Source organism: Fulmarus glacialis, unplaced genomic scaffold, assembly GCF_000690835.1.
Source record: "Fulmarus glacialis isolate BGI_N327 unplaced genomic scaffold, ASM69083v1 scaffold2195, whole genome shotgun sequence".
NCBI lineage: Eukaryota > Metazoa > Chordata > Aves > Procellariiformes > Procellariidae > Fulmarus > Fulmarus glacialis.
In genome coordinates, this window is record NW_009214739.1 from 7,609 (window position 1) to 21,066 (window position 13,458).

Consider the following 13,458-nt stretch of genomic DNA (forward strand, 5'->3'; position numbering starts at 1 on the left):
TGTGGCTTTTACCATGGCACACTTCTGCCTCTCATCCCCTGTATCGCTTCTTTTTTAACCTCCCTTTTCAGTACCTGTATATCAACTGTTTTTTTCAAAGATAGCCTTTGGCATGGAATAATTTTCGGCTTGTCACTGAGTTACTCTGGCACGTCTTTTACAGTGCAGCCTGAACCTCTCTCACAGTTAAAGCTAAACTGGGTAGTGTTGGAACACTAAGTAATTGCTGGAAATGAAAATTAATATCTTTAAAGTTTTCAGGGGAAGGAGGGCAGGAGGGATCCATATTACCTTGTCAGTTCAATGGAACTCAGTAGAAAAGCAGAAGCAGCACATTTCGCCAAAAACTAAATTCCCATTAATTTCACTGGTACAAAATCAGTGTACTCAACTTCCCCACTGCCCCAGTAGGTTTCAAAACTGAACTGATGATATAAAATCGGTCCAAGTAGGTTCTTACAAGGTGTGTTTTATAGGCATGCAGGTTAGCTGGCAGCATTTTCCTACCTACCTCCACATGGGCTTCTTAATGATGAACTAATTTACTCCACCTACTTCTGATGCCATTCCAGGGATATTTTAAACAGAAAGATTAATCAAATGAACCTATTTTAACAAGACTTTTATTGAAAACATACACAAAGTCCACAAGTTATTTAGCTTCTGAATGTACATATTAGAGAATATTCATATTAGAGAAGAATATTTTAAGAAAAGGGGAAATACAACTAACATGCTGCAGTTTACATTAATAAGGCATTTAGGCTTAAGAGCAAGTTATAGTGTGTGTGTTTGTGTGTGTATCTGTATACACAAACACATACACACAGGTTATCTGATTTGAAACTGTACAGTGCTACGCGATTCGTTATTTTTTGCTTTTTCTATTTTTTCAACACTAAATAAAGCTTTTATCCAAATGGTAGTTGTTCACAGAACAGCAGTTATAATCTACTCTTCAAGAGTTTGCTTACAATTACAATACTAACGATGCACAAAAAAAACCCCAGATCTTCATGGGAAAGTTCTCTCTTACCAAAATGAGGCTCAAGTAAGAAAAACACTAGTTTGCAAAGGCACCGTGGAGACAGGTTTTAATACATTAAATACAACACGAATCATTCACAATAACAAGTTTAGTGTTTCTGGGAACTTTTGTAAATACAACACAGTTGGTCACACAAAAATGTTTCTGTTGATTTGTCTTGGCAACTCAGATACATCAACAGTGTAACAGCATAACAGCTTTGTTCCCATCTGACAGAAAATAATGGCAGTTCTGCAAGGCAAACGTTAAACCTGACCGTATGTATTTATTAATTCCACAGTGTTTTGACAGATTATAGGGGATGAAACTTAAAGGATGCTGACACGCTCACTAAGGGCTTTCATTTCTGTTTCTTCTAGCTTGGTGTTTTCATTATGGTTAGCACTTGGACTGATAAGGTGTGCTGGATACTGCAATCCATGTTCTCCTGAATACTGTTCCCATCGAGAGTCATCACTTTCATGGGTGATGTAACGTTCCCCCATTTTACATTCAAGTTCCCTTAAATCTAACCAGGTTTGATAGTCCTGAAATAAAATAACAGTATTAGTTTGAACATTCCTAAAATAAATTACATGCCCTTCTACTACCAGTAGCATGCAAAGTGCTGTTAACTCAGCAATCTAAAGGTCACGCATCCTTATTGCTCCAAAATGGAAAAATCTTATAATTAATAAATATGAAATCTGCCTATAGAGATAGGTTTCATTTCTAGAGGATTATTTGATAAATTGATTTTATTAAACTCTGTCATAAGTATAGTATGGACATGTTACAGGTTGTTTTGCAGAACATATCGATAGTTTACAGATTTCCATGACATCTAAATGAGGCATGGGTGGTAAAACAATTCCTCGCACTAGTCACAAGATGAAAAAGGAAGAAGTAACATCTTTAAATCATACATGTACATCCTAGCAATCCATGTCAGCTAGTCAAGACAGTTGCTCCATCTCAGTATAATGGTGCAGGATATGAATTCAGCTTGGGCTGGAAAAAATCTGCTTTTCCAAACGCAGGCAATTACTGGTGTGCTCAAAGAGACGTATACATCTAAACATCAAAGTGCTTTGGAATTCCATGTTGACAGTCAACAGTAAGGCTGGAAACTGGTTTGGTTCTCATGTTGTTTAGACTATCATGCTCTGCAGCCTCTGGTCTGCCTTAAGTATATCTCAAGTTTAATAATTTCTTTTCTTATTCCCACCCAAAGCATACATGAAACTGCAGCAGTAAAGCCAATCCTAGCCCCATGCAAACTAACCTCTGCTCAAGATCCTGTATCCAGTTTTCTTTTTTCTCCTTCACCTTGTCTCAACCTAACAGCCAAAGCACCAGAAAGCCCACACACTGTAACGGCATGAAAGCCTTCATCCTTAGTATCTACATCCTTTGGCCCACTTCTTACACAGACATCCTCTCAGAAATCACCTCTAAGTCTCACTGCCCTGTACCACTGTTACCTTTCCTTAGCCCACAAGGTTGGGCTCTTCTGGAAAGAGGACTCGACTCATCCGTGGTGCTAGGGCTGCTGCTGTACTGCCTCACCTTAATTCACCTCCACTCACTATTGCACAAGCGATAAAAGGGGATGTAGGGAGGTGAAGACTCTATCCCATCATGTGAGACAGCCAGCATTCTTGCTGCAGGCCTTAGCCCAGATCACCTCTCTGGTCCCCAAAGGCTCAAACAAATGCATTCTGCAATGGTTGCCAGGGAGAAGAGCAGTCTTGGAGGAAAAGACTGGAGAGTGACAGGAGATCTGGGAGGAAGAAAGCAAGTCCAGGAGAACTGTCCCTGGGGAAAGCGGGGTGCGAGGCTGCAGCCCTTTTCCTCCTATACCAGCAGGTCACCCTCTATTTCGAGAAACAGTTGCAAATACAAGTTACTGGAGTAGGAGCCAGTTCTCAGTTTGGATAAAGATTCCTCTGGGATTGTGGACTACACATCTGATCTGTGCCATGCCTGTGCCATGATTACTTTCCTACATGCAAAGGTGGATCCCTTGGGAGATCCCACGAGCTGATGTCCCAGCCTGGCCTGGCCTCAGCCTGTCCCCATCCCCATGGAGATGCCCAATGCCCTGGCCTGGGGTTTTCCCCAGCCTGCCCTGCTCCCTGGCTGGCGGCAGTGGGACGGGCCTTGGCTGCTCACTGCAGATTCTGTTTTAGGTCTTTCAACGTGCAGTGATTTGGCTGCTGCCACGATAAATTAACATATGAGGAGCAGAAGACAGTGGCTGCTAGCATCTCAAAAATTCATAACATTTCAGTTTTCAGCTGAAGATTTCAATTGAAGGTGGCTAATGTATTTTCCCAGAAAGCATACAACTTCACTAGTTCTTCTGATGACTGTGAAGTGGCAGCCCATTGATTAGTTTTAATAAGAAGTGAATCAGGTTAGACTCCAGGCAATGAAAAAATGTAAGTCAAATGACTATAAAGGGTTTTTTTAATATATATCATGTTCTCAGTGGATACACAAGATAAAATATTTTTGTAGTGTATTTTGAAAACATGAGAGAGTTCAGTATTGGAATCTAATACTTCAAAAATTAATTAGAATATATACATAGATTGGTGAAGGAGTATGAGGTTCTCAGGATCTGAAAACATCTTCAGGTTTGTAGATTTGCTTAGATTCTATTGTGCTTAAAGATCGAAACTTTTTATATACTTAGAGCCTAAATAGGTAGGAAAAACCATGGAATTCATAGCAATACCTGTAACCATGGGTGGCTTAACGTTTTGTCCACACTGTAGCGCTTTCTCATTTTCACTTGCAACAAATTATTTATGAGATCAATAGCTGGAAAGAAATAATATTGGAAAACATCAGTTTATATATATTTGTTTCAACTAGGACATACAGAGATAGACAGACATGGTAGTTTTAAAAAGAGAACAGTTATCCCTCCTTACTCCAGCTTTTTACAAACTGCAGTCAATGTTGATGTCCCTGAAAGTACCCACGCAACCTTCCTAATGGGATTGCAACTGTTACTAAACAGTTGCCTGCTAGCTAGTATATTGTCTACCTCTGTGTGTTCATTTATAGACATGCAGCAAAGGCTGAAGATAACTCTCACTCAGTTCCTGCTCAAGTCAAAAAAATCTCATGTAAGTGAGGACTACAGTATTCTTCAGGTACCACAGTAAACACATATATATATGTATATGTTTCTCTGAGACTCTCAGCATCACTTTTAGATGACCGACAGCAGCACCCTCCCAGGCACTGTGTGGAAGAATCAGGTTTTGTAAGTCACTAAGTCTTGCAATACTACTCTTTTGAACTGAGCATTGCTCTACCTGCTAGTCAGCAGTCTGGTGTTTCACAAAGGCGAGAGGGCTTCTATACAAATTTCTTAATTTCTATGTTTTTGGAGGAGTCAATGATTCACTGAAGTTATAGGTATGTGTGCTGTGGTGCCTGAAGGGAAGAAGCCCATGAGTCAATGACCAGTGCATGGTACTGCACTGAATGACCCATTTGGAAAAATCTCTGGGATGAGATTGCTGAGTTTTGAATACACCTAATAAAGCCATTAAAAAACAAACAAGCAAACAAAGAAACAAAAAAAGAGGGTATCATGAAAGGTTAAATTCTGTTCTAGGTGGTGCTAAATATTCGGCATGTGTTCTGGGGGAAGCTTGTTGTTATAGAGTAATTGACAGACCACAAGGAATTATAATATCACTGCCACTTTCCCATTTCATCACAGTATCCCTTGGCTTGTGCAAAGTATGCTGGTTTACATCTTTATTTCTTTGTTTATATCTCAGTGACAGGGAAAGATGGTCTTGAAAGTAACAGAGAAACATGGCATCAGCGAGGGGAATTGGTTCTGAAACATGTCAGATAGACGTTGATGCCAGCTAGATATTGAAGGAGCTGAATAATCATCTTGCCTGTTTTAGGAGCAGGAGATGGGACAGATTTCTTTAAACTGGTACATCACTGAGGTTATATTTTGTGCAGCAATACAGACAAGCTTTTCTTTTTTACCAGGAGCTTCCCCTCGCCGGGCTCAATCTGCCAACTAGACTTTTCTGTGTGTTTCTGCCATGGGGCAGAGCACAATGAGCACAATGTCCAGGAAAATGGAATGTATACGGGAGCCTATCTGGATGTTTGCAGTAAGTCTGACAGACAAAACTACTCTTAGCGATAACGGACGATCACTAAAGCAGCCCTGACTTCCTCGTGCTGAACATTATCTTGGAAATCAAAGCAATTGTGGGAATGAAATAAGACAAATCTCAGGACTTCTGACAACAGAGCATTGCCAGATGTTCTTAGCCATGCTTTTCCTGGAGCAGATGATCCTAATTTTACTTTTTCTGTTGTGGACAAACAGATTTTAGCTACTGTCTCTTTAACGTACAGTACAGTTCACGCTAAATTCCCTAGTATTTATTTTGTTCCCTCTCAAAATGTCTGTGAAGTGGATGTGGGATTAGAAAGCCAGTAGATAGCCAATAGGACCACTACTGATAGATGGCAGCACTCTCAAACTTATTTGTCTTCCAAAACAGTGGCGTTAATCTTTTTCCTCTTTATTGGTAAGAGAAGTTCTCGAGTTCCAAGCTACAAGGAAGAGACAGGAAAGTCAGTCATACCCCACGGTCCAGTTATAGAGTGACTTCTGATATAACCTGGGAAAAAGTAGTGGCCATCTGATGCTTGGAAGAGGAGAACATAGTTCTTATCCACTGCAGTAAATCTGGGTATCGGCAAACATCAGCAGCTTCTGCAACACTGTCACCTTACCCTTAAATTCAGCAGAATTACAGTAAGACTTCAGTCTGTCTTTTGATAAAAAGGCCAGTGCTGAATGTGAATTTAATAGGGTTCCTATTTATTTATTATCTTCAGTGGTATTCAGGTGTATATGATCTTCAGAGATAATTTTTCTTCATTCACTATGAATCTCAGTTTGGCAAATAGGTCAAGAACTTGATGAAAGAGTTGATTGTCCAGGGAACTGATTTCAGTCAGCCAACTGTTGAGATATAAGTGCATGTTTCCCAAGATGTGGCTCTATAACTGCCAAGTACCTACTGAATATTCTTCTTGCCATGGAGTATTGATAATGTCTCTACTATGCATCTTTTGTCCAACCCACTGGAAGCAGGTATGACTGTGAGCCTTACAAATGATGAAATTATACATAGTTATTCAGCCTCCCCCAAGTTACAACAGAATGAAGAACCCTTTGCCCCTTTTTTTTTCCTTCAGAACAATGACATAGTACATGTAATAACATTTTTCTCTGTATTCTTGGTGGAAATTCTCAATGGGTTGTTGAACAGATCAGAAAGGCATTGGTCTAGAAACAATCACAAGAGAAGGTACACAAAGACGAAAGTGAAAAGGCAACTTCACAGGATGGTTAGGATTGTCAGTATTGAGCAATCATTTGTTCTTGAGAACAGTTTACACAGCCAGCCTGCTTGTTTCACAACTGGAATATTGCTGTCTCTGTCACAAGTTTTGGTGTTTGTTTTTAGTTCCTTATCTAGGGTTCTTTTCACTGGGAAAGTTTTGAGTATCACTTGCCTCTTAGCAATCAATAAGCATAAATACAAACTTGACTATTATGAGGATTTAGGGCCCAAACTATCTGATACAATTCCCTTGCTTTAATACTCAAAATTTTCAAATGTAGGTGAAGAATGAGATCAAACATGAGTTTCAACAGCAAAAAGGATTTGCTATTTTTTACCAGGAGATCATGGAATCCAAGAAAAGACACTTCTCAAGCATAAGAGTTCTGAGTATCAGAAGTCAAGATGCAAGCAATACGTACTGGCCACAAAAGGACACTGCTGTGTAAAGGAAAGCAGAAGCTCGGGAGTTCAATACAGACAGGCTGAGTGCTGGAACTGAAGGATTAAAGGATTTCCTTAGGGATCTGGAATAGTCTGTTAATGAGAAAATTCTGAATTTAACTGGTGTTAAACAAATTGTAGAGGTTCAGACACTGATAAGGTCTGTCGGGCTATTCAAAGGAAGTGAGGAAAGATCCTGGTTATTCTCTCTCTTTCAGCTTACAAAAAACCATCCTGTCCTGATAGTGTCCTGACAGTCACCATCTAATGTAATTTGGTCTGGCTACAGTTCACATAAGATGTACAAACAGTAAGATTCATGTTGACTCAATTTCAGAATTAAAAAAAAATTCATATAGTTAATAGTTTGATGATTACTTTTTGAGTTGTATTGCTTAAAAACCCTGGAGATAAAAATGTGGAAGGTATTAACATTTAGTTTAGACATATAACTCAAGTGTGATTCATGGGACCAAATTGGGACACCATATTAAATTAAATTGGGAAATTAAATTTTCTGTCTAGGCAGATAAAGTAACAGTTACTCCCTCGGAAAGGGGAGTAACTACACTGTATTTTAAATTAAATTTTATGAATTTTCACTAGAGACTGATTATTTTTCTTAAAATCAGGTTTTAAAGTAATCCTTGTCAGACATTTTAGGACCTTTGTAAAATTTGACAATATTCCTCTGTAAAATCAATAATTCAATTGAGAGAGTTCAATGCAGAGAGTTAAGAAAGACCACCTATGGTCTGCACATCTTCTACAGGAATCCAATAGGTGATCATAAGGAAGCAATCTGTATGCAAGCTCTGAGAGGATTATGGTACTGCTTTTCCTACCACTTTTATGGGCACCTGCTTACTTCCCGTGATTTAAGGATAGCGTAAGTAGCCAGCTGAGGGCTTATCAAGTTCCAGGAGCTGGAGACTTTGCTAAAGGTGATAAACCAGCTAACTGCTCCATTAGCATGACTACTGCTCATTTAGATAGGTGATCATTCAGCAGAATCCCAAACGGGAAGATTCAAACGCAGCTTTAAAAAGCTGTATGTCCCCTTGATTTTAGGAAAGATTGCTCTTTAGTTGCATTTTACTGGAAAGACCCTCCAGAGTCAGGAGGTTCATGTCTCTAAAGTGCTTATGGCAGTTTATTAGTATGGCAAATAATTAATTGTAGTAAAGACACAGTAAAAATTTTCACCCTAAGTATCAAATTAACACATGATAATGACAGTTTTCATAGGAATGACTGCTTTAACTCAATTAGTATGTAACCCACACATTAACACAGAAGTTTACGAAACATCTGAAAATCCTATTGTGAACCTACCATTCATCTAGTCCTACCATACAGACTTTAGCTTTTCACATAAGTTATAAAAAAGAAATCACCTTAAGAATATCAAGAAAAGCAGTGCCAACAATAAATTTATACTTGGTTCAGAATTTTTAAAGTATACCCATAATATCAGCTACTCTTACAGCCATCACTTGTAAAAATTTAAGCTGCTGCCATTAATGTAAAACTTAGGACTTCCTAGGCCCTGGATTCTTCTGAGTATAGCTCTGTTGATTAGTGGTATAATTTTTTCATACACATAAACCCCTTTCCTATTGCTGGTCAATACAGCTTTGTTTACAAATGCTGCAGTATGCATGCAGTTATTTTGGCAAAAAATGATATTTAGCTGGCAGAGCTTACTATTTTCAGGGACATGGATTCAAGAAATCCTTGGCAATTATAAGCTGTACCTCTACAAGAGAGGTTTTCTAATACTAATCTATCCTAGCAAACGTGTAAGTAGAGCCAAGACCTGCGTTTAAACAGCTAGTTAAAAATTTACCGAGGTAGAGAGCATCTTTGAGCTATAACATGCATTTGACCTCCTCGTACTTAATGCTCATTCATGTGACTTTCTCATTAATGTGTGAAACAGAGTTTCTATTCACATTATGCTGAAACAAGTCTATATAAATACTGGCTTGAAGGCAGCTATGGTATTTATTTCTGACTCAAAAGCAGTGTAATAGGCACACCATGATCAAATTTAATGCATGGAAGAAATTGCAGTGTTTCTTTCCAAATTATTTAATAATATGAAGTGATGTGAAGCACCTAATCAACAGTGTGCACATCACATAGCTCATCAGGCTAGTAGTAATAGCTGTGTTGGTAGCTGATGAAAAAAAATTATGAATACAATCATTTATGAAAATTCTACAACAGAACGAAACACCCCATGAATAATCCAAAGCTTGACATAGCATGTTTTAGGACCATGCAGTTCAAAAGAACAGCCACCATAGTGAAGACACACTATGTAAAATACACTAACAGGCAGAGGGACAAAATCCTTCAGGGAGTAAGCTGTAGCTAAGTCAAAATAAATCTGAGATGATGCAAATTTGGCGGACTGGAAGGTCAATGTTGGAAACAAACAGTAATGCTGTTGAAAATAGCTCCATGTTGACAGATGTGAAATTTAAAGCTATAAAATAGGAGAGAATTCTGCAAGTAGATTCTTCTGTATTAATATCTAACAAAATTCCACAATGCAGTCTGAATTAAGGTCAAATTGTCATACAGCAGTTCAGTGAATTTGGAAATGTAAGCTGGCTTGACAATCACTGAAGACAGAACAGAAATAGCAGGCTGGGGAATGGAATGTTGAATGGCTGTGACAAAACCTGATTTTATACAAAATACCCAAAGTTTACCAGAGAAATTACCTCTTTACAGTAATGTCTTACAATTCTATTTAGACGTACAAACACAAACTCCATTTTTGGGGAGTATTCTTTCAAAAATATTTACTGAGCACTGAAACCAAAGTGGTGATAAACACAGCATCATTCACTCTGATTTGTGCACTATCCATTAAATGCCAAGAAATACGTGATTTTGCTAAAAAGTAAAATATCTGAGCTTTTAATTCCTCAATTAGAGGAAAAAATAGAATTAAACATGGTGATAACTAAGTTTAGCTATTCTTCTTCTTTTACATGAGTAATGGTCTGAAAAGAGTGCTGAAATAACTACAGTTCCAAGAAGTTTTACATGTTATTTGGCTCTCTGAGTCAGAGTAATAGTCATAAGCAAGAAACAAAAGGGTTGAGCGCTGTTCTGCTTTCCTCAGTGTCAATTTTTGCAATAGGCATGCAAAAATTCCTAACACTGCCTTCATTAGCCATTCTGCAACAAATTATATGCTCTTTAATAAAATTGTTGTTTCAAAGACACTGGCAATTCACTTGGTTGATGATCACTTCCCTTAATCTAAACTGAAAACTGTATAAAAACCCCACAACTTTTGAAACAATTATGGTTCCACTAAAAGTACACACACAGAATTTCAAATAAACTGAGTTACTGTGGTTTAAGAAGCAGCTAGCTCAGGTGTATCAGCTGCGTATATTTGTGATCCTAACCTGGTACAGTTGTGAAGTAAATCCCCCCCAATCTATTGTCTTAGGGTGTCTGTCTTATCTGCCATCACTTACTTTGGGCATCAAGCAGGATTGTTGATATAGACAGCAACAGGTTTGAATAAACATTTTTTTCTTTTTCTTTTTTTTTTTTTTTTAGCTCAAATTGATATGTAATTCCTTCTACTACTACTCACTGTTCTACAACAGTGTTTCTAGGAATATCATATTATGAACATTCATAGCAACCAGTACTGGCCTATTTCAGCAGTAAAAAAAAGAAGAAACAGTCATGCATATTGCATTTTATATGGTAGGATATCAGCATACATAAATCAGAGTTAATATTAATTCTTTTAGATGGTAGCCAAGCTCTTCTAAGTTCCCTGAATTGTCAATTTCTGCCTGCTATTACCGAGGCATGTAATATAGTCTCTGGATGAAGTTATCACTTTTAAAATGTAGCTATAATGTACAATTCATAGAGTCCATTGTTAAAGACTGCTGGGACCCAGCACTGTCTTTTGGACATATGAGAAGAATGCAGTAAGTAATGGAGAAAAAGAAGAATATTTACATTAGTTTTACTTATGGCAACCTTTGGACAAATGGCTCCTATTTTTCAAATTTGCACAGCGTAACACTTTAAAAATATCTTTCTTACCTGCATTAAAGATAATATTTATTTTGCATTTCTTTTATCTGCTACAATGATACTTGTCTAATCAATATTGGTTTCAATTTTTTAATGCTATAGCAGTGCAGCAAAATTTTGGTTGAAGGCTTCTGTAAGACTGTGGTTGTTCATTATGTGTTAAAGTTCTCTTAAATACTTGCACAAGTTTTTAAATGTCAATAAATAAATTGGACTAACTGCTGGATCTTTAACATTTTTTCTTTCTTACAAATGAAAATATAAGTTAAATAATTTTGTTTTAATTTTAAAACAAAGAATAATGCTTCTTGCAAGAAAATATCTGTGTAGATCCTTCAAGACAAACAGCAATCTCAATCATACCAGCTTGAAAGAGATAGGTTGATCCATGTTTATTTACAAAGACCTTGAGGATTCTGCAGCAGCATCACATTCCACACCGCAATAGAACTCCCTTAGAAGCCTGAGTGGAAGAACTAGTTGATGATAATTAATGTCCTCTCGGGAGAATGATTGCTATGATACAAATTCCAGGAAATGTTAAATAAGAAATCTACTGTGCCTTTAAAAGAAATCTATTATGGATCTTTTTATATGAAAATTAAAAAAAAATTTAAAAGTAATCATAGTCATGCATGTTAAAACTTCTGCTGAAAAAATGTTCGGTGATTAAGAATAATTGGCAAAAAAAATAATGGAAAAGATACGGCAGATAAACACCCAATTATTAGCTTAATCTGTTTGGGAAGCTGCAAGAGCCCATGGCAAGCTAAAGGAAGATTTTCAAGTGCACAAATGTAACCTTTTGAGACTGAAACTAATTCTCTGTCTGAATTTTGTAGATTGATAGCACTTAGTGCAGAGAAATTCATGAGCCCCAGTGTATTTTAGCTTGAAATGAGCTTCATGTTATCATAGTTCACATTTAAATACACGTACCTTTTCTAATTGTTTTTATTTGCAATATTGAGTAAGCAACTTCATAAAATCTTTAAAATCATCTGTGTTTCCCCCCCAAATGCTTCAATGATTTATAGCATCAATTATGATGGCACTGTTCAGAACTGTAATCCAGATTAGATGTGTTAGGACACTGGATACAGATTTGCATTTTACCCGTTCTATATGGTCATAGGTAACAGAAACTGGATGGGGCCAGGAGCGTACAGGGTCCACGCACCTGCCCTCTTGTGACCTGTGCAGGAGTGTGGCCCAGAGTAGCTGACATGAGAAAACTGTTCCTTTATTTCCCCTAGCTAATCTGGAGTTTGAGTTCAATTTTGAGCTCTAAAAGTCAACATTATCAAGTAATACTTGGACAGAGATCTAGATTCCAGCTCCCTGCGTTAAACATAACGGATCTGTTGAGACTTTTTTCAGGTTTTCGTTTAGCACAATTGAGTGGCTCATCAGTTAGGAATTCAAAATATATAATAAAATGACAATATATAAGCAGATTTTAACTTAGTAATTTGTTAAAGTGTGTTCTTTCTCACCCTTCTGCATGCTTACAGCCTGATATCCATTAACTCTTAATGAAGATTGTGATTCTATGAAAGGAGAGATAACACCCCAGTAGGTGAGTTTTCTGTAGGTGCTCTACTGAAGCTTCACCTCTGAATGTAGAAATTGATCTTCTGTCTACCACAGTAGAAACTTGTGGGAGACAATTTCTTGCAGCCTCTTCTGTGTTGATTGCTATTTGCTTATCTCCAGTGCCAGATAAAGCATTGCTGCCAACAGATTCTGTCAGCTTACATATCAGAAGTGAGTGGAGGTTCAGGAGGACTTCAGTGTGTAATTGTGCAGATTTATAGCTGCTTTTTTTTTTTTCCCCAACAGATCTCATCAAACATCATCTGCCACTGAGACAAAACAACAGACAATGCTCTCAAAGCATTTTTCAGCTCAGAATCTCACATGGCTATAATATATATTATAGTAAGCAGTAGGCACACTTCTCTAAGCTACCATTAACATGTAAGTTAAAACCTGAAACTCAGAAAAACTGTACTGTAAATAATGGAAATAGTAAATTGTAATACTTTCGTTCGATTTGGTATGTATTACAATTCAGAAAAAAGATAAGAATCTGATGTTTATAATGTTTCCTTCACTTTAAGACTTATGAAGCAATTTTGCAAAAAGTTAAGGACATAAAGGCAATTATAAAATAAAATAAAACAAAACCCACAGCAAATCAAGTCACCTGAAAATGTTTGTTATGTACAAAAAATATTGGTGAAACTAGAACTATATATTTTTGTTAAATGCCCTACTTAGTTGTGTTTAGACACATCTTTAATAGAATTAATTTGCCTTCCTTACAGATGTTCATAGTGAATTATTCATTGTCCATTTACTATCAAAAGTCTTTGATGCCATTGACCAGAACTCTAGTTTCAAAAGTCTCGTTGGCTATCTCCAAGTCTTCCCCCCCACTGCACAAAGTCTCTTTTATGACACTTTCTCACATGGTTCTTGAAACCT

The 13,458-nt window shown here is 37.3% G+C and overlaps 1 protein-coding gene across 2 annotated transcripts in view; it reads right to left on the reverse strand.

Annotated features, from left to right (window-relative positions):
- Positions 1 to 922: 922 nt before the first annotated feature.
- The window catches only part of PRKD1 (protein kinase D1), a 73,016-nt gene continuing 60,480 nt past the window's right edge, over positions 923 to 13,458 (reverse strand). For both annotated transcript variants that reach the window (XM_009578658.1, XM_009578657.1), the window contains 2 exons: positions 3,771 to 3,856; positions 923 to 1,575 (listed from right to left, as the gene is read on the reverse strand). In XM_009578658.1, coding sequence (XP_009576953.1) covers positions 1,357 to 1,575; positions 3,771 to 3,856 — 305 coding nt within the window. In that variant the 3' untranslated portion in view covers positions 923 to 1,356. The remainder of the gene's footprint in view (positions 1,576 to 3,770; positions 3,857 to 13,458) is intronic.